The sequence below is a fragment of the Ziziphus jujuba genome, chromosome 7, assembly GCF_031755915.1.
Source record: "Ziziphus jujuba cultivar Dongzao chromosome 7, ASM3175591v1".
Lineage (NCBI taxonomy): Eukaryota > Viridiplantae > Streptophyta > Magnoliopsida > Rosales > Rhamnaceae > Ziziphus > Ziziphus jujuba.
In genome coordinates this window covers 7,932,122-7,952,428 of record NC_083385.1, presented here as the reverse complement: position 1 = coordinate 7,952,428, position 20,307 = coordinate 7,932,122, and the positions used below count along the sequence as shown (strand labels likewise).

The following is a 20,307-nucleotide window of genomic DNA, read 5'->3' as shown; positions in this document are numbered from 1 at the left end:
TTTTCCAAAATGCAAATCCCCAAAATAATAATAATAATAATAATAATACAAATACAAAAACTGCCGATTATAGCACCAATTAAAAAATGCCACTGCACTTTCTGATAAGTTCCCAGGTGTACTAAATTTCTATGCACGAGCCAATATTTTTCTTTGACAAAATTCTTTTAACTTCTTCTTCTTCTTCTCCAGCCTCTTACTTAAGCCACTTTAACTCTATAATATCTTGAGTTTTTCTTCGACACAGAAACCCGAACCTCTCCGAACAATGCTCGAAACAAACACAGCTTCGGGTTCGCCTCTGCAACCTCACAGAAAAAAAGTCTCATGGCCCTTCACCTTTATACTCTTTGCTGTCCTGGTTCCCATAGTTGCAGCCCTGCTTCTCTACCGACTTGACTCCTTAGACCCGGCTCCACTCCCACAGCACGAGTTGGCTGGCCCACTCGCTACCGCCCCGGCACGTAACGACCGGTTACTCCATGGGTCAGAGTTTGTGGGAGCCGGGTCTTTGTTGGGCCCGGAAGACGTTGCTTACGATTCAAAGTCGGGTCTGATTTATACGGGTTGTGCGGACGGGTGGATCAAGCGGGTCAGGCTGAACGAATCGGCAACTGACTCTGTGGTGGAGAATTGGGTCAACACGGGAGGTCGGCCGCTGGGACTCGCTCATGGGCTTCATAACGAGGTCATCGTTGCCGACGTAGTAAAGGTTAGAGCTCTATCGTAAAAAAAAGGTCGAACTTGCTCCACTTGGACATGAAACAATTATTAATTGGCACCAAAGTATTTTAAACAATTAGTACTGTAAGTGTTTTACAGTTTGAAATTGTTTGAAATTGAATTTTTAATTATTCATAAAATTTGTAACCGATATCAGTATATGCCATAAATTTTTTTTTTTCAGCACAGAAAATAAGATTATTTTGAAAAAAAAATAAATTTTATTATTTTTCTATTTTACGTTTATAATTTTTTTATTTAAAAAATTGTAAACAATTTTATTTTATTTAAATTAAAATTTTAAAAAATTAATGTTTTTAATCTAAAATTTGATAAAAATAAAAATTTAAAACAAAATTGAAATTTTGATCTAATAAAAATATTGTAATTATACCAAAAATTAAATAAAATTATTTTGATGGACAAAAAATTAATAATAATTTTTATGTTCAAACCATAAAAAAAAAATTAGTCTAAAATAAAAATAAATTTTAATTTTCATGGTTTTTTTTTTTTGACCTAAATGATAGAAAAATAAAAATAAATCTATGTTTGCCCTAAAAAAATAAGTCGATGTTTTATAAGGAATTATTAAATTTTATATGGAATGAATAAAAATAGAAAATAAAAATAAAATGAATTTTTTTTTACTTAAAAAGGTAAAGATTTAAAAATAATAAAAATAAATTATTAGATCAAATAAAATTTAAAAAATAAAATCAATAATAATAGATTTATTTTTATTTTTTGAATTAGACCAAAATAAAAAAAAGTATAAAAATTAAAAAAATTAGTTTTATTTTTAGTTTTAGTTGTTGTCTAACTTATTTTTTTATAATTTGTCCGTAAAAAAATTATTATAAATTTTTCATTTAAAATTATTTATTTAATTTTGGGTCTGATAAAAATATTTTTATTACATAAAAATTTCAATTTTAGTTTTATTTTTATTTTTGTCTAATTTTAAGTCTAATATTTATTTTGTAATCTTAGTCTAATTTCTTTATAGTTTAGACATAAAAAATATTATTAATTTTTGATCTAATAAATTTATTTTATTTAATTTTTGGTCAAATAAATTTTTTTTATTAGATGAAAACTTTCTGTCTAAATAAAAATTTTAAATTTCGTATTTATTACAAATTTTAATTAATTAACTATGTTTATTTTACTGTTTAATAATGTTAGGATATTGACATCATAATTTATTTTTAAAAAAAAAAAATAAAACATTTTTAAAAAATGGTACTTTTTATTTTATATTTTATGATTTTTACCGTAAAAATTCTATCCATTTTTATTTTATTTAAATTAAAATTTAAAAAAAATAATTTTTTTTTAAATCTGAAATTAGGTTAAAAAATAAAATTTAAAATTTAAAATTCGATTCAAATTTCAAAATATTAATCAACAATTAGCTTTATTGCTATTATATTCTATTTTCTTTATTTCATTTCGCAAACATTAAAAAGCCACTTCACTAAAATGCATATCATTTTTGTTTTTTTTGCTTCCGCATCACTAAGATAGATCCATAAAGCAGATTTTATTAAAGAAATGGAATCAATATCTTTTTCATTAGCCAATTAAACAACGATATTTGTCCTAGTTGATAGACATCGATATCATCCGAAATTTGTAGTTCTTATCCGCAAGGTAGATCAAATAATTTTTTTTTCTTTTATATTTCCTTTTTTATGCTCTTTTGTTTTTTTGTTTTTTTTATTTGTAGTAAATCAAATCAATATTGTCCTTTACAAAATTAAAATACCAAAATAGTATTATTGTTGAAGCAAAACTAAAAAGAAATGCGGGCTAAATCAGGGGCTACTAAGCATAAACGAAGGAAGAGTGGTGGAGCTATTGACAGATGAAGCTGAGGGTGTAAAATTCAATTTGACAGATTTTGTGGATATAGCAAAAGATGGCATGTTTTACTTCACAGATGCTTCACACAAGTACAGCTTGAAAGATGCAGATGTGGATATTCTGGAGGGTAAACCAAATGGTAGATTGTTGAGCTACAACCCAACCACTAAACAAACAAAAGTTCTGCTCTCTGACCTTTACTTTGCTAATGGAGTTGTAGTTTCACCGGACCAGAACTCTCTCATTTTCTGCGAAACCACCATGTACTGTTCATTTACTATACATATCCGGCTCATTTTATTTTGTAGTGTTTTAATTAATTAATTAAGCTTGGTGGTTAATTTTGAATCAGTAGCTCTGTTTTTAAAATGTTAACTTTTGGTTAATAACATTACAGGAGAAGATGTAGAAAATACCATCTACAAGGGAAGAACAAAGGAAAAGTTGAAAAATTCATTGATCGTTTGCCAGGCATGCCTGATAACATTCGTTATGATGGGGAAGGCCTTTACTGGATTGCCTTGTGTCAGGTATAGTTTCTATTATTTTTTTTCTGCATTGATTTTCCTATAAAAGCTAATGGAAATTAATGCCAAATCATAGCACCCATGAGGTGTTCTCTGTTTTTTATAAGTGGATGAAAGTTATCTTCAATATTGCCTGACCCTCTAGTGCAAAATTTGCAGGAAATTACCCCATTCTTGGATTTTGCCTACCGATATCCTTTTATTCGTAAAGGTCTAGCAATCTTGCAGAGATATGGAGCTCCACCACTCAAGGAGAAGAATTCTGGAGTTTTTGCAGTTGATTTGGAAGGAAAACCTGTTGCTCACTATTATGATCCTGGTTTATCAAAAATTACAAGTGGGATCAAGATTGGAAATCATCTCTACTGTGGCTCCGTTGTCAATTCCTACATTTTACGCCTCGATCTTGAAAAGTATGCTGCACGGTCTACCAAATGATGAATGGAAACACCTCCAAATGTGAACCACAACATGTACAACTTAATGTGTGTTTTTTGTTTGGACATTCAGGGGACATCTTCAATGAAACTAATGCAAATTCAAATTTAGGCTTTTTGTTTGTATAACAAATTTTTTATATTGCACATTCAAATTTTTGATATTGCACTTCCCAAGGCCTTTGCTCTTTCCCTCAGAATAAATTTTTGAATCTTGCCTGTGGAAGTTTTTGGTATATCCTGAAAAATAACAGTTTTGGGGGCCATATAATGTGGTAAATGCTCTCGACAAAATTCGATGATTTCTCGGTGACTAACATCGAAACCATCCTTCAGCTTCACAAATGCACAAGGAGTCTGGCCCCAGTGATCATCGGGACGTGCCACAACTGCAGCCTCAAGGACTGCTGGATGACTATACAGAACAGTTTCCACCTCCACTGTGCTTATATTCTCTCCCCCTGATATAATTATATCCTTGAGCCGATCCTTGATTTCTATATAGTTGTCAGCATGTTTCACAGCAAGATCACCGCTATGAAACCACCCGCCTCTGAAAGCTTCCTCTGTTGCTTTCGAGTCCTTCAAGTATCCACTCATTACAGTGTTTCCCCTGAACATAATCTCCCCTATTGTTTTACCATCAGGTGGTACACTCTCCATAGTTTCAGGATTTTTTATGTCAACCTCATCCAACCCAAGATGGTGAACACCTTGTCGAGCTTTGATCTTAGATCTTTCATTGAGCGGCAGAGAATCCCATTCGGGTTTCCATGTGCAATAAGTTCCTGGACCGTAAGTTTCTGTTAGGCCATACAGATGATTCACACCAAACCCCATCTCTTCCATCTTAAACAACACCTGTGGTGGTGGAGGTGAACCGCCTGTCATAACTTCTACCCTGTGAGGGAGTGGCTTCTGATCGCTGACCGGCGAATTCACGATCATGTTCAACACGGTAGGCGCTCCACCCATATGAGTCACACCATGTTGGACTATATTGTCAAATATGCCACTTGGCGTGACTTTTCTGAGGCATATACTGGTGCCACCTTGAGCAGCCATTCCCCAAATTAAGCACCACCCATTGCAGTGAAACATAGGCACGGTCCAAAGATAAACAGGCATTGCTCCCATTCCGTGAAGCAGAACTGTTGCCAGTGTATTGAGATAAGCACCTCGATGACTATAAACAACACCTTTTGGCCTCGATGTAGTGCCAGAGGTGTAATTTATGCTGATAGGATCCCATTCACTTATTGGTCGTCTTATCTCGAACCCATTAGTCCCCATTGCCAGAAGACCTTCATATTCATATGTTTCTGAAGGAGATGGGCTATCGGAATCAGCAACTAGGACTAAAATTGGTGGTTCTCTGCCTGATTCCACAAGAAGATCTAGCGCCCTACGAGCGATTTCAAGTAACTGGTAGTCTACAAATATGACCTTGGCTTCTGAATGACTCAGTAAGACTGACACCATTGCCGAATCATGGCGTGCATTTAGTGTACAAAGTATTGCTCCCGCCATTGGAGCTGCAAAATGAAGCTCATACATTGCTGGGACATTGGGAGCCAAGGTTGCAACCTGCTTGGTAAGAATTGAGCAATAATAAATGCCAGCTCAAGGGTAAGGCAGATGAGGCCTTTGCCCAAGACCCAATGAGGGGGGCCCCAAAAAAAGTTTACCCTTATTTAACTATGTGAATTTTTTCATTAAAAAATTACTTATCATATAAAATCTAGTAATTTTGGTTTTAGAAACATAAGACTTATTTTTCCCCAACCAGGCTGAGCCGGCCCTTTATTCAACAAGAAAATCTGGTTGCTATCAGAAATGTGGCCTGCTAGAATTTGACAGATTATACTATCTTTTTCATTGCCACAGACTCAAACCAAGAGCCAAGGCAAATGCGGAGGATATCCAATAATGTTTAGAAAAAATTGGATCTCTTTTTTAAATTACCATCTATCTAAAAAAAGCTATAGATTTATTATTAATATACATCAAGTGTAAGCAAACAAATTAACAGTATCAAACAATACAAACAACCATTCGACACATACAACTTCAAATAGGATACCAAGGATCAACAAATAACCTTTCAGTCACCCAGGCTCATCATCGAGACTAACAACGAAAGACAAATCAAAACAATCTCAACCAGCAGTCGTATGGAGCCAAAAAAAAAAGGAATATCAACTTCAGATAAAATAGGAAAAAATTTCATACAGTAAGAGCGAAAAGGAGCAGGAATATTAAATCTAGAATAGCTTCAACAAAATCGAATTAAAAAATGAAGGAAGCTATTTGTCAGTAAAGCAACAAAATCTAAGCAAAAGAGAAATAATATATACATATGTGTGTGTGTGTGTGTAAAGCAGAGGAACTTCTACCACATCCCCTCGGGAAATTCCCAACTGGGTCAGAGCAGAGGATAGTTTGAGACACCGTTGATGAGTTTCACCCCAACTATATTTCACACCGCCATAGACGAGTGATGTCCTGTCTCTGTAAACCTTTGCTGATCTCTCCAATAAGCTTATGGGAGACAAAGGAACGTAATTTGCCGAGCAACGAACTAGACCCTCCATTGATTTCCATGACTCTGGCTCAAAATTCCCGGAAAATTTAGAGTATTGGCGAGAAGACAGAACAAAATTCATGTGCTGGCGATTGAATGCTTGTTTGAAGCGAGTCCATGATACCTTTACGAAGTGGTTCATGGCAACGGAGATAATCAAATATGGCAATTTGGAAAGTACTTACTCCTTAAAAAGCCAGAATGGGAACAAAGCAAGCAGTGACTTTGCCTCTTTTTATTGTCTTTCTAATCCAATCAGTTTGTGATTTCTATAAAACCAAACGACAAAAAACAGCATATAACGTACAAATTAGTTATACCTTCCATTCTATATAAATTGTATTTCATAGTACTATCCATTAATGTGTCATTTGGTTTCTATTATTAAAGGTTATGATACAATTATTTTTTAAAAAAATGTTATGATTGTTTAATATTAAATGATGGTACTAGATGTTTCCATTATATATTATTTATAAATGGAAGAAAAAATATAAATAAAAAATAAAGTACAATTTAAAATTATATTAATTTTAATTTTTTTATCATTTGTAATTAATTAATAAATTTAACAGATTTTAATTATCATCAATTAATATTAATAAATTTTTAAAATAAACAAATTATATACAATTTAAAAAAAATTCAAAATAAAAAAATAAAAAATGAACTTATATTAAACCTAAATTATTAAATTCTATTAAATATTAGAGTAGTTATTAAATCTCAGCAAAAGAAAACAAAAATAGTTACTAAAATACGCTAAAAATTGGGATATAGCTGGATTACCAAAAAAGACAAAAAAAAAAAAAAATTGATACGATCAATTTTATTCTCATTAAGATGTGTCGTATACGGTGTCTGCCTGTCCTGCGCTCTTAACAGCTTCTTATCTGTTACGTTGTGACGAGGGACGGCGTGCTTTCGAAAAGGAAATATATGATATATCACTTTTTATTTTTTACAAGAAAAAAAAATGCTAAAAACGATTTTGTGCTTAATTTGTAACTTAATATTTTTAACAAGGTACAGAGAGCTTAGTTGGTGGGCCATTTGAAAGGAATTTGGAGAGCAGCACGTTCCACTTTCGTTTTATTTCTTGCCGTCCAACAAGTTCCAATTGAATTTTAGAGGAAAAAAACAATTCAGTACATTTTTGTTGGACCATTTTGATATAAACATATCCTAGTTCTAATTCTAAGCACGAGGAATGGTCACGAACCAATAGTTGGGGCAACAACATGGACTTGACTTGGCCTGTGGAGCCCATCTCACGGCATGTGATTGTCATATTTTATACATTTGATGAATAATTTAAAGATAATTTGGTCTGTATAAAATTCTAAAGAATAAAGAACCAGTCGAACAAATGGGATAAGGATTACATAAGACCTTCAGCAAAAAAATTTAAAAAAAGAAAAGAAAAAAAAAAAATCCAAGTTAGCTGGGCTACACTCTAGACTCTATCCCTTTTGTCAACAAGGCTACACTCTAGACTCTATCCCTTTTGTCAACAAGGAGATTTTGTTGATAAGCTTGATGAGGCTTGATAGAGATCGAACCTTGACCTTAACGGACCCAATTAGCTTTTATATCCTTGTTCGCCGCAACAATATCATAAAATAATCTATTGGCCTAATTATAAAATCATATGAGCTGAAACTGTAAATATTATACTCAAATATTTTTATTCATAAAAAGTCGATAATGATAGAATAAAAAGGGGCTAAATTGCTATTATGGTTGACTTTGATATGAAAAATTAAATACCCTACATAATGTGGTTTTTAAATCTTTCAAAAATTTTCCTTATTTCTTTAACATTATTGTTGTTGTTATTTTTCTGGATACCCATTTAGAAGTCTTGTGTTATAACAACATGTCATATGAGCTTTACGCATAGGAATGTCATCGGGATGGCGAGAGATCAGTTTTTAAAATTCTATCTCTATTCCTGTGGGAAATTTTCCATCCCATCCCTACAGTTATTTTTGTTTCTTTAGAGGTGGGCGGGGACGGAAATTCTCAATAGGAGACAGAGCAAGGCGATTTTTCCTCTTTATTTATTTTTTTTTATAATTGATATAAATTTTTTTTTAAAAAAAAATTTATATAAAAATTTTTATTTTATAAATAAAATGTAAATAAATTGATTAAAATATAATAAAAATAAAATGAAATACATCAATGCCTAGATTTACAATTATAATAAAATATATCCTTAAACAATACAATAGTTCAAATATATAAAATATAAAATAAAAAATATATATATATACAAATCGGATTCGGACCAAGTTCTTTATTCTCTGGTCCCGATCTGTCTTCGCTTTGGACCTTAAAAATTTATCCCGAATCTTCTCCATAGCTCTGATTTTTTAGTAAAAAAATTGTTCCATTAAAGCCGGTGTACCACTATTTTCAAGGTGTGCAAGACAAATTGATATTTTTATTTACACATGGGCATGCACATTCCCAATCCCCACTTTGCAGGCTTGTAGCAGCTGGATAAACCTTTAGAGTGAGAGGCCTGCCCAAACCCTCATGAATAAAGCCTTGTCGGGCCTTTCAAACTGATATCGAAGCGAGCTAGGCCTACAAAAGCTCAAAGGACCTAGGACTTGTAGCAAAGCCCAAGCTCAACAACAAAATATGACTACAAATATTCTTACCTCCCCTCTCCAAAAAGAAAACAAAGCAATATTAGGGGTTTGAGATTGTTTTTCTAAATTTTTTATCATATATATGAATACAATTCGTATCTTATTTTATTCTATTTTTCTAGTAACTTCGATATACATGTGCTTTTGCCCCCAAACTCCTAGTTGTTTTTTATTTTGTTTGAAGCAGATGTATACCTAACTGGATGCCTTGTTATTTCGGCAAGATTAAGCATAATAGTACTACACTCATAGCCAAGCATTTTCTCGAAGGTCTAAATTTATACAATTTTGTATATAATTACTTATCATTAAATTGGATTGAACTTTTTTATTCTTTTTTATTGTTAAAATCTTTTTGGGTGAATAGTTGAATTGAACTTATGGGCTGCGTGCATTCCCAATACTAGAAGCCAGCTACCTAACAAGCAACAACACTGAACTGCTGTTATTGGTCTGACGTATACAGAGACTGAAGAGCCACGTGTCAGCACGAGAACCGTGCAAATATTAGGGCCAATTTTCGCATTGCCCCGAAAGAACCGCAAGCTTTCAGGGGGTGGGGGAAATGGATTACTGTCATGCAATGTATGTGCACACGTTACGTGTTGATTATTTTTTACTGTCAGATCACATTCCGTAAGAAACAATCCATTCTCCTTAACTTATCATTCACAGTTTCACTTAATCCCATTCATTGGTTCAAATTAACATTTTAAAAGACTAAAAAAAAATTAAAAAAATAAAAAGAACACTGAATTTCAAGTGGTCACTGGTTCGACATGTGCACGCGCCACAACCATCAGAAAAGGTAAGTTGGTAACTTAATGTAAACGGGCATCGATGGTCAGTAATTCCATTTCCGTCTACCTGGGGCCCATGCATCAACGGTCATCCGAAGGTCGGTCCAATCCCTGATGGGGAGACATTTTATGATAAACGTACGGTTTATGATGCATGATGCATCTGCTTTTTGGTGCTCCATAAATGTAGTTTGTCCTTTTTTTTCCATGTTTTAAAATTTTCCTAAAATTTTCTATCCAAACAGTCTCATTTGCATCATGGACAAAGGTTGACGAAGACGAACAAAAAGCGAGTCTGTGAGAATCTGAGACGGAGAGAGAGAGAGTGCAAAAGGGAGGACAGGCATTTATGGCGACCAGAGCGAGAAATACAGTCAGTATGAGAAACGAGCTGTGGGGTCTGGCTATCCCTTTTTTTTTTCCACAGGGTGAAAAAGACACTACGCCTGTTTTGCCTGTTGGGTGTTTGTACTCTAGTGAGACTTAGTCTTCTCATTTTCTTGGGTTTCTCTCTTTCCCCTGTTTTGCGTCTCTGATTTCCCACCTATAGGAATTCTAATTTTCCTACAAACCGATCACCTACTCAAAAGAGTTGCAGAGAGATCATTTCTCCTCTTTTCTGGTGGATCATGTCAGTATCGAGAGGTTCGATCGGGAGGCAAAAAGAAGAAGAAGAAGAAGAGAATGATAATGAGGAAGCAGAAGACCAAGGAGAGACTGAAAGTGATGATGATGAAGAGGATGAGAGTGATGGAGTGGACTTGGAGGAGGATAGAAGAAAGAGAGTAATGATAAGGGTGGTTTCTGGGGAAGGAAGGGGAATAAGCTCTTCTACTGCAGCTTCTTATTCTTCTTCTTCTTCTTCTTCTTCTTTGTGTTGTCAAGCTGATGAATGTGGGTTGGACTTGAAATTGGCGAAGCCATATCACAAACGCCACAAAGTCTGTGAACGACACGCCAAAGCTGCCGTAGTCTTGGTCAATGGTTTACGCCAGAGATTCTGTCAGCAGTGTAGCCGGTAGGATTCGTTTAATTTAATAAAAAAAAAATTTCTCCCTGTTTCTGTCGCTTGGATTTCTATATAGTTTTACACAAATTTTATTACCTTTTGGTAATATTTAGATGTCAAAATCAGCAAGTAGAAAGTGAAAAATGAGTTCCTGTAAATTGACAATTTCATATTCATTTATTTATTATTCAATCTTTACCTCTCAGGTTTATTTTTTATTCTAAGACGTCTTTACTGTCCGAAATCCAGGTTCCATGAAATTTCAGAGTTTGATGGAAACAAAAAAAGTTGTCGGGAACGTTTGGCCGGTCACAATCTGCGCAGAAGAAAAGCCCATTCAGATTCACAAGAGAGGTTGGACAGAAACAACCAGCGTTCAGAGTGAAACCCAGGAGATGTCTAATCATTCTTCAAGGTTACATGTTATTTTGCTCCAAAAGAAAAAAAAAAAAAAAAAAAAGTTACACTGTTATCAAATGTTTGACCATTTAGACTACTGAAAATTGGTCCTTTTGGTTTTTGATCGATTACATATTAGGTTATTTCATACCTAATTCGATCAATTTGATTGGTAATATAATCATTACTAAGACTCCCGGCAATAAAAAACAGCTTGTTAATTAGCTCTGGTTAAAGTTTACCACTATGTATCATCGGCTAAGAAGTGCAATAAATACTCCAGTTTGAATGCAGAATATGTATGTTATCATGAAGAAATAATAGAAATTCAGATGCTAATGCGTTTTAAGTAAAAAAAATAAATAAAAAATGAGATTATTAGACCAGATTAAACATGACAGTCTATAAGAATTGTGATTATTAGAAATTAAAAAAAAAATACATATATATATCTTTAATTGCTAGGGAAAGCAAATGAAATTAGCCGCGGAAAAAAAAAAAAAAAAAAAAAAACGTAGGAACAAATATGAAAGAACATGGGCAATAAAAAATCCCAAGCCAAATAGACAATTTTGTTATACGTGGACCAAGTAAATAAAAAAATCTCAATCTAAAGCAGCTATGACTGCATCAACAACCTCTTGGGTGGTACTCTGTCCTCCAAGGTCTTTCGTCTTGTACTTACCCTTTAGTATTACCTCTTTCACTGCGGTTTCCAATCGATCGGCGAACGAGGGAAATTGGAGATGTCTTAGCATCATGGCAGATGAGAGAAGCAGAGCCACTGGGTTTGCTTTCTTTTTTTCCAAGATTTTCTGGTTGCCTACATTTCCTGCTGAAGCTCCTTGCTCGAAAACGGCATAATCAGCCCCAACATTACCTGCAAACGCAACCATGGCTGGTAAGTTGCAACAACTTAGTATAATCACTGAACGAATCACTTTTTTTCCTTCTTTTTTTTTTTCTTTTTACAGAGTTAGAGAGAGAAATCCATGCTTCAGGAGGCAGGAAAAATCTTACATGTACTTTTAATTACATGCAATAAACAAATAATTTGAAAGTACAAATATATAACTTAAAGAAGAATATATACCATGAATTACTGTTAAAAGGAATAAAGACTGTTGAGAACTTTTTGATAAATTATCTTAAGATTTTACCAAGTTAATTGGTGAATTATATTGATCTTTGTTTTCGTCATCAAAATTAAATGTGATTTACCATGTCAGCATCAAAGGACAGTAGAATAATTCTTAAAGAACAGTGAGCCACATGTAGGAATCATATTGAAATATATGAAATACCTCCAGGCATGACTCCTGTGCCACCAGCAATACCAGCTGCTGTATTTGCTACTAAATTACCATAAAGATTGGGTGTCACCTGTAAAACATAATTAGCCGGTTTCCATCAGTCAAAAATGTTTTTGGCTTTTCAGTTCAAAAAATATAACAAAAAAACTGAAAAAGTTGAGGAAAAATTAAAGTTAAAAGAGCTGCATAAATAACATGGAAAAGACAAGCAAGGCAACTCTTTTTTTTCTTTTTCTTTTTTTCATATTGATTAATTGTCTAATCAATCATATTTATTTTGAAAAGGGAATGGATATCATCCAACAAAAACTGCAAGCTGTTTACCGTCACATGCCTACAAATATCTGGAGCAAACAAAAGCAGATATACGATATATAATCAAGATAAATGGCAAAACTTGAACAAACAACAATAATCAGGGAAAACAAGATTTCAAAGACAAAAACATTGTTATACCATGACATCGAATTGCTCAGGCTTTGAAACAAGTTGCATGCAGCAGTTGTCCACAATAATTTCATTGTAAGCGATCCCTGGATATTTTGTGGCAACCTCACGACAAGATTCCAAGAAAAGACCATCTGCTTGCTTCATAATGTTTGCTTTGTGTACAGCGGTCACTTTTTTCCTGTTGTTCAGGTAAGCATACTCAAATGCATATTGAGCAATACGCTCTGAACAGAACTTTGTTATCACCTAGCAAAATACTAAGTATTAGTCCCAAAGGAAAAACTAACCTTGAAATTTGCAAAACCAAAGAAATAATTAGAAAATATTGTTCCAGTCTAATGCACAAAAAGGAGACCTATAAAACAACAAAAAATAACTTTATAAATCAATAGAATATTGTTGGCAGACCATTAATTTATTCATTTTTCATGGTTTGTCGTGTGTATTTGATAATAATGATTCAACCAATGAATATTTGATTAGAACTACTAATATCACTAATTCAAACAATGATTCCTAATTAATAAAATGAACCAATAACATCAATGTATACAAATATTATATTCAAACAAAAAACAGCCAATAAGATTTATAAAAAGAAAACCTTAAGGCTTTCAACGACGCCAGGAACGACCTCATGCTCAAGACCCGAATACTCTCCCTCGGTGTTTTCCCTGATAACGACAATATCGACGTTGTCGTGCCTGGTGGGCAAACCGGGAAGATTGAAGCAGTTGACGAGCGAAGCGTAGAGATCAAGCTCTCTCCTGAGTTGCATATTGAGCGAGCTGACACCGCCTCCCATTGGAGTAGCTAACCCTCCTTTCAAGCAAACCTTGTTCTTCTTAATCGAATCCAGGACCTCCTCCGGAAACTTGTTCATGTCGCCGTGAACCTCGAAGCGCTCGAAGTACACAGGCGCATGCATCGCCTCCATGACCTGTTCCACGGCGCCGGTTACCAGGGGGCCAATTCCGTCGCCAGGGATAAGCGTTACCGCACGTGGCGAGCCGTCTCCGGGTCGGGGCATGTACGTGATGTGGCGGGTTTGGGTGGTGAGTCTGGAGCATGAAGAGCCCGATTGAGTTGGACAGTACTCCGATTTCGTCAGCAGTTGTTTTAGGATGTGTGCGGATCTTCTCGCCATCGGTGTGAGAAGCATTTCGGTTCGACGGGATTTTAAAAAGTTTTTTGTTTTGGATTGGCAAGGTTTTTTGAATGATTGACGTTGATGGCTAAGCGATCCGAGAAGCCATGAAAGTTCTGCGGGGAAAAGAAGCTTAGCAAATAATTAAAATATAAATAAATACGAAAAAGAAAGGGAACGCAGAGAATATACTATCAAGTGGAGCTAGAATAAAGTGGCTTCCACAGCTAAAAAGGCTTTGTGAGGCAACTAAAATAGTTTTGGGCTTGAATTCCATAAAACAAACGTTGCCCTAATAATTGAAAATAGATAAGCCCAATTGTCTGGTATCCAGGTCTAGTCCTGAAACCAAACAATAGATCCTCAGATTTTAGTTACACGAGGCAAAATCTTTATACACTCAAGCTTGATTTGAAAATAACGAATAAGGAAATCGTACTTCTCACTCAATTTTTCTTTAAACATTTAAAATTTATTTATTATCAAAAAAAAAAAAAAAACTTTCTAGATTTATTTTATATATATATATAATATTTTATTCCTAACTAGCATCCATTGCTAAAATAGTGTTGAATCCCACAATAATAAATTATATAAATGCCATAATTTTTTATTAAATTAAATATTATTTTTATTGTGAGTAAAAAATGGACCAAATCACTATTTAATAAATTTTTTTAAGGGAATGGAAAAATTAAATGAAATTTATAATTTGACATTATTATGCTTTAACAATTATTAATGTAATGCAAATTTTAAGAACTGACATTAATATTGATATTTATTATTACAAAGCTAATGTTAATGTTACATTTCAAAAATAATAATATGAAAACAACTTTTATTATTAAAGATTATTTTTCGTGTATCCATGCTAATTTGGAGTTTTGTTCAACATTTTTGGTGCTCCTTGGACTACTAATAATTCAAAATGTTTCCACTCACCCAAAATGTAAAATAAAATAAAATAAAAATAAATTCAATAACCTAATAATAGCTATCTATTATCATATATTCTCCGTCTACCACTACTTTATCACAATCATCACTTCATTCTCTCTCTCTCTCTCTCTCTCTCTTCGACAACAACCTCTGAAACCACAGAGCGATCATCATCTTTCTCTGTTTTTTTTCTTCTTTTTTTTTTGGCCTACGTTTTACCTCTCGACACACATAGTGGCACTCACTTTCATAGGCTATGGGACATGTGAATGCATCTTTTTGCTGTCCTCCTCCCATTTGTGATGGTCTCTTTAACTCTCTGTCACTCATGGGTTTTTTTGGAAGATAACCATCACACGTAAAACGTTTTTTTAAAAATAGTAAAATTTTAATTTTTTTTAAAACTAACTATTTTAGGATAAAAATATTCTTAATTAAATTAAAAATTATACAATATATTTTTTTATTATTATTTTTTTGAAACATTCGTTTCATGTGCAAAATATTTTCTAATAAATTATAAACATTTTTTTATCTCATCTGTTTTTATTTTTATTTTTTTGTATTTTTTTATTTTTGAAATTAAATCCAGATAAAAATTTTCTCTTGTTTCTTATTAGATGAAACTAAAAAAATATGAATTTATATTTTTTCTGTTTTTTTCTGTTTTTTCTTGTATTTTTTGTTAGTTTTATATTTTTTTTAGATTTTTATTTAATATGGATATGTAAGAAATTAGTTTATGAGTTGTTATATGTGAATTTAAAGATACTTAGGTAACATATGGTTTAAAAATGAGGAAAAAATTGTGTAAAACTGAAAAATCGCAAAAAATAGTAAAAATGGAGGAAATTTGATGAAAAAGATGAACTTTCGTCATTTTTTTCGTCATTTTTCTCCAGTTTTTCAGTTTTCGCAAGTTTTCTGCCAGTGTTCCTCTAGTAGGAAAACGTTATATTTGGCACAAGAAAAAAAACAGAATCAATTTTTTTAATACAGTTAATATGTTTGTTTAATATTATTCAAATTTTTATATATTTATTGATTTAATTTTGTAGTAAAATAGAAGATGATGATATTGTAATAGCTGTTTTTTATAATGGAACATTGGTACAAAATGATGGTAGTACAGAGAACGCAAAATTGCTCCTTATGGCATGTGTTCTCATTACTACACCACGGATGCATATCGTGCATCTTATGCTAAGTCAATTTACCCTGTGTTAGATGAAAAACAAGAGCATGCTCCGGATGATGTGGCTAGTCGTATTGTTCTTCCATTGAGATGGACACGTAGGCGAGACAGTAGGCCAAGGATGTAACGCATACCATCCCAAGACGAAGATGTTATTGGAGGTAGATGTAGCAAATGAGATAGTGTTGGACATTATAGGCAGAGATGTACGAATCCATTGTCTTATGCTTCGAATTAGGAAGTTTTAATTTAGTGTTATGGTTTAATATCTTTTGATAATTATTTCATATCTTAGATATTATATTTTCTACTTGACGGTGGAAGATTTATTAGCATTATTTTTTTTAAGAATTTAATCCCAAATGAAAATAGGCTTTCTGGAGTTGATTTTAAATCTTTAGTTTACATCTCATTTTATGAAATGTCCAAATAATTTTAAAAAGAAAAAATATATATATATATTATTTTTTCTTTTATTTTAAGTAGTTATTGATTTTAAAAGTCAATATATTTTTTGTTAAATCCATCTTCATCTTATATAATATTTGTATCTACTTTCAATTTTTTTACCCCACTATTAATTTAAATAATTTATTAGAAATTGATTTTCCAAGTGGAGGAAATTAGTTTCCAATAGGAGTAAATTTTATTCAACAATTTCCGCTTGGAGGAAATTTTTCCAATAGGAGAAAAACGATTTCTGCTTGGAAGAAAATTTTGGAGGAAAAATTTTCCAACAGGAGGAAAACGATTTCTGCTTGGAAGAAAAATTTTCCGCCAGGCGGAAAATTATCCAGAAGCTTCAATTGACCTTCATATGAGATTTTTGACTGGAAAAAAATGTTTCCGACAAGAGAAAAATGTATCCAGAAGCTTCAATTTACCGATTTCCTATGATTTTATTGTATAATTGCTTTAAAAAATTCATTAAAAAATGTGTAGTACAATGGACAATGGTGACAACAGCCGAATCAAATCATTTTCTCTTCCTACCTAATTCTACACTCCAACCTCCTGCTCTTCCACCTCTCTCTGCTCGAAGCTTCATCATTTCCTCTTCATTATAACCTTCCATATCAGGCCCTCCTCCAGCCATGGACATTAGGGCCATAACGACAGATTGGTCTGTATTACATTCAAAGGGAATGCAACATGCCACCAACTTAGACACCAAAAACTGCATCAAATAATAATCAAAATAAAGTAAAGGAAACTAGAGAGAGGGGAACAATCGACAAAAAAATTATAAAATCATCACGAATCAAAAGGAAGATATACCTAAAGCTGCTCACCAAACACATAACTAAATATACTACAAGATATTACACAAGTTTTTCTATTCAAATGACAAAATAATTAACATAAACTTTAGGAAGATGTCACACCATGAAAATTAATTACATAAGAAAAAAGGTCCTCATTACACACCAAAGAAAGAAAGGAATTCTACTCTTTTTCTTCAGGAGGATATCCACATTCAACCAGAGGAAATTTCTTTTTTCAATTTGAAATAAGTTTCTAAAATAGAAACCAATTTTATCAATAATATGATTATGAATCAACTTTCTAGTTTACAGAACTCACTTTCCAGATCACTCATGGAAAAAGAAAAAGATGTACATATGAAAATACCTAAAGGGAAAAAGGAAATCAATTGGACCAATGAAGAAGAAGAATCTAAATGTATACCTTTATATATCTTTTTCCCTTTTAACAGTGTAATGAAAGTTTTTTGCATAATATATTTATTCCACTTCGCTTTATTATTTAGCCACACGAAGCCTCCATTTAAGTAAAACACCATGAAGATTTTTAAATTTGCAAAGAGTACCTGGGAGCAAATAAGCATTAACAATAATAGCTTTCAAAACACTACCCAAAGACAAGAATTTTTTTTCATAAATGGAGTCAATCATGACAGTGCTTGGAAGCTTTGCTCTTCTATGTTTCTTCCTCAATTGGTTGATACATTCAGGCCTCTTCTTAGTAGTCCCATCTCTATGTTGCTCACTCCACGCCTACAACATTCTACACATCCCCGTTAGTAGAAATAAAACTTGGCCAATCTAAAATCTTTACCTCTACCCATTTTCCATAACCAAAAACCGAAAACAAAGATTCAAATTTTGGATTTTTTTTTTCTTTTCCCTCAATTTTCTCATCAACCAAACATCAGAGAATACATTGACAAAATATGAAATTAAGTGTAAAAAAGGAAAAAAAAAAGAAAAAAAGAAAGCTCTGTACATGAGTGATATCAGATAGAAGAATTGTTGGGGTAACACCACTGGAATAAGCAGTACAAGTCTTGAGGATCTGAGAAGCAATTTAATTTCAACTGGGTCGTTTCGTCTCTTTTCCATTTCCAATTTTGGAATCCATATCTTGGTCTTCTTCTTCTTTTTCTTAAGGGGATATTATAGATCTGGCATATTAAATGAATCTAAGAAATGGATCCTCCTCTTCTACTTTCAAATCTTCAAAGGCCACGTCTAAATCCTTTATTATTTTTTCACTGAGTTTCATATATAAAATTTTCTTGGATTAATTATCCTACTAAAGCAAAATTCTAATATTACAATAGTTCATAAATAATCAACTACTAGCAAAAAAAAAAAAAAAGTAGAGAAAGAAGGAATAGGAGGTTGCGACGGCACCGGCACAGACACAACCTGTGGCTGTGGTGACAACTAGCTTTTGATGATAAAGGCAATGGTGTAGATGCGGCGACGTCAATTGTGTTGGTGTGGCGACGATTGGCTCTTAGTGGCGACGATAATGGTGCAGCTGCGGTGATGACTAGCTCTTGGTGGCTATGGCAATGATGCGGCTGTGACGACGACTAGCTCTTGATGGTGACTGTAATGGTGTTTTTCGAAAGAAAAAGCCCTAGCCTAAGTTTTGAAAGGAAAGAGAAAGCAAGGAAAAAAATAAAAAAATATAATAAAAGATATTTTGGTCCAAATATATTCAAAGTTGGTTATTTTTTTAGAAAAAATAAAAATTTTGTTATTTTTCAAGAATGAATTTATGGGCGGTTAGTCTTCAAAAAAAAACCCTCACTCATTTTGGTGCCGAATCTTCCCGGGTCGACTTATGGGTATCTTTGGGACTCAGCAAGCAGGCCCATGTCATGTCAGAAATAGATAGCCCAATTCGTTGGTCTAGCCCTCTTTACCCTAACATTCAATTTAAAATGACGTAAAAAGACATTGTACTCTTCTTTTCTTCTCTCTGTCAAAAGACATTTTACTTTTCAAGCACCGCTTTTTTATTTATTTTTACTTTTAAACTTTATTTTTAAAATATATTCTCTCTCTCTCTCTCTCTCTCTTGTTCCAAACCGACCGATTGGAGGGTTGCCAATAGTCAACCCACACGTCCATCATTATCTGCCGCCACACAAAACAATACAACCCAATGTGTTTGTTTTTGTTTTGGTTGTGAAGAATAAATGTGTAATTTAGAGAAGTCGGTAGGGCTACAGGCCAACCTTTGATGTGAACTGAGAGATACTTGGAAAAGCTTAAACCATAACCCAGTAACTCTTTATATTTCAAGGGAATCTTCACAATTGATCAATCTCAAGCCGCAATTAGTGCAGTTACTTGTATCCACACAAATTTGGAGCTATTGTCCAATTTTTATTTTTATTTTTTTGTACCTTGGTAATGACAATTACACAATCTAAAATAAGTTCAAATAACCTTATAGTACATATTTTTCTGATGGATGGACATACACACCAAAAAAAAAATAATAATAATACAAAAAAAAAAAAGAAAAAGAAAAAATCACTGAGAAGAATTCATGTTTATCTCCTGGATGGTATCCAGCAAGAAGAATGGAAGAAGAAAACAACCAATTAAATGCAAATGTTGAAAATATGAGTCAGATAGACATCAGCCAATCTTTATGCATTATATGATCAATAGTTAGATGCCACTTTTCTTTTTCCTTTATAACATTGTATTGTAAGAATATGAGTGTGGATCATGATCTCCAGGAATACAGTATTGATTTTTATATGGGAAAAAAAAAATAATAGAGAATGTCTCTGGCCGTGTAACTCGTCCATATACAATCTGGTAGCATTCCTCTGCGCTCGTACAGTGGTCTGATGTGAGAGGCTTTCATGTGCGTGCTCTACTTTTCCTTTTGCTATTTTTCTCCAATTTTGCAACCGAGGACAAAAAAAAGAAAAAAAGGCACCATATGTTTATCATTCTCAGCCGCCTAACATATTCAT

The 20,307-nt window shown here is 33.1% G+C and overlaps 4 protein-coding genes across 7 annotated transcripts; 2 read left to right on the top strand and 2 right to left on the bottom strand.

Annotated features, from left to right (window-relative positions):
- Positions 1-113: 113 nt before the first annotated feature.
- Positions 114-3,667, top strand: LOC107424307 (protein STRICTOSIDINE SYNTHASE-LIKE 5-like). The gene is made up of 4 exons (XM_016034073.4): positions 114-712; positions 2,548-2,855; positions 2,990-3,122; positions 3,279-3,667. Exons 1-4 carry the CDS (start codon positions 269-271, stop codon positions 3,555-3,557), a joined length of 1,164 nt encoding a protein of 387 aa, XP_015889559.2. The 5' UTR covers positions 114-268; the 3' UTR covers positions 3,558-3,667.
- Positions 3,638-6,413, bottom strand: LOC107424294 (isovalerate--CoA ligase AAE2). Of its 2 annotated transcripts, none has more exons than XM_048478799.2 (2): positions 5,953-6,413; positions 3,638-5,143 (listed from the first exon to the last, which is right to left on the bottom strand). In XM_048478799.2, exons 1-2 carry the CDS (start codon positions 6,280-6,282, stop codon positions 3,707-3,709), a joined length of 1,767 nt encoding a protein of 588 aa, XP_048334756.1. In that variant the 5' UTR covers positions 6,283-6,413; the 3' UTR covers positions 3,638-3,706. The 2 variants fall into 2 exon arrangements, with proteins under 2 accessions (XP_048334756.1, XP_048334757.1); XM_048478800.1 differs by lacking the exon at positions 5,953-6,413 and adding an exon at positions 5,658-5,862.
- Positions 6,414-9,809: 3,396 nt separating this feature from the next.
- LOC107424290 (squamosa promoter-binding protein 1) lies at positions 9,810-11,235 on the top strand. The gene is made up of 2 exons (XM_016034051.4): positions 9,810-10,621; positions 10,862-11,235. Exons 1-2 carry the CDS (start codon positions 10,233-10,235, stop codon positions 10,995-10,997), a joined length of 525 nt encoding a protein of 174 aa, XP_015889537.2. The 5' UTR covers positions 9,810-10,232; the 3' UTR covers positions 10,998-11,235.
- On the bottom strand, positions 11,047-14,118 carry LOC107424289 (isocitrate dehydrogenase [NAD] regulatory subunit 1, mitochondrial). 3 transcript variants are annotated; one of them, XM_016034049.4, is made up of 4 exons: positions 13,379-14,117; positions 12,781-13,008; positions 12,316-12,394; positions 11,047-11,891 (listed from the first exon to the last, which is right to left on the bottom strand). In XM_016034049.4, the coding sequence occupies exons 1-4, from the start codon at positions 13,934-13,936 to the stop codon at positions 11,617-11,619; spliced, it is 1,140 nt and encodes a 379-aa protein (XP_015889535.2). In that variant the 5' UTR covers positions 13,937-14,117; the 3' UTR covers positions 11,047-11,616. The 3 variants fall into 3 exon arrangements, 2 of the variants coding, with proteins under 2 accessions (XP_015889535.2, XP_015889534.2); XM_016034048.4 differs by having other exon boundaries at positions 12,781-13,020; positions 13,379-14,115; XR_009639763.1 differs by having other exon boundaries at positions 11,767-11,891; positions 12,233-12,394; positions 12,781-13,020; positions 13,379-14,118.
- Between the last annotated feature and the right edge of the window lie 6,189 nt (positions 14,119-20,307).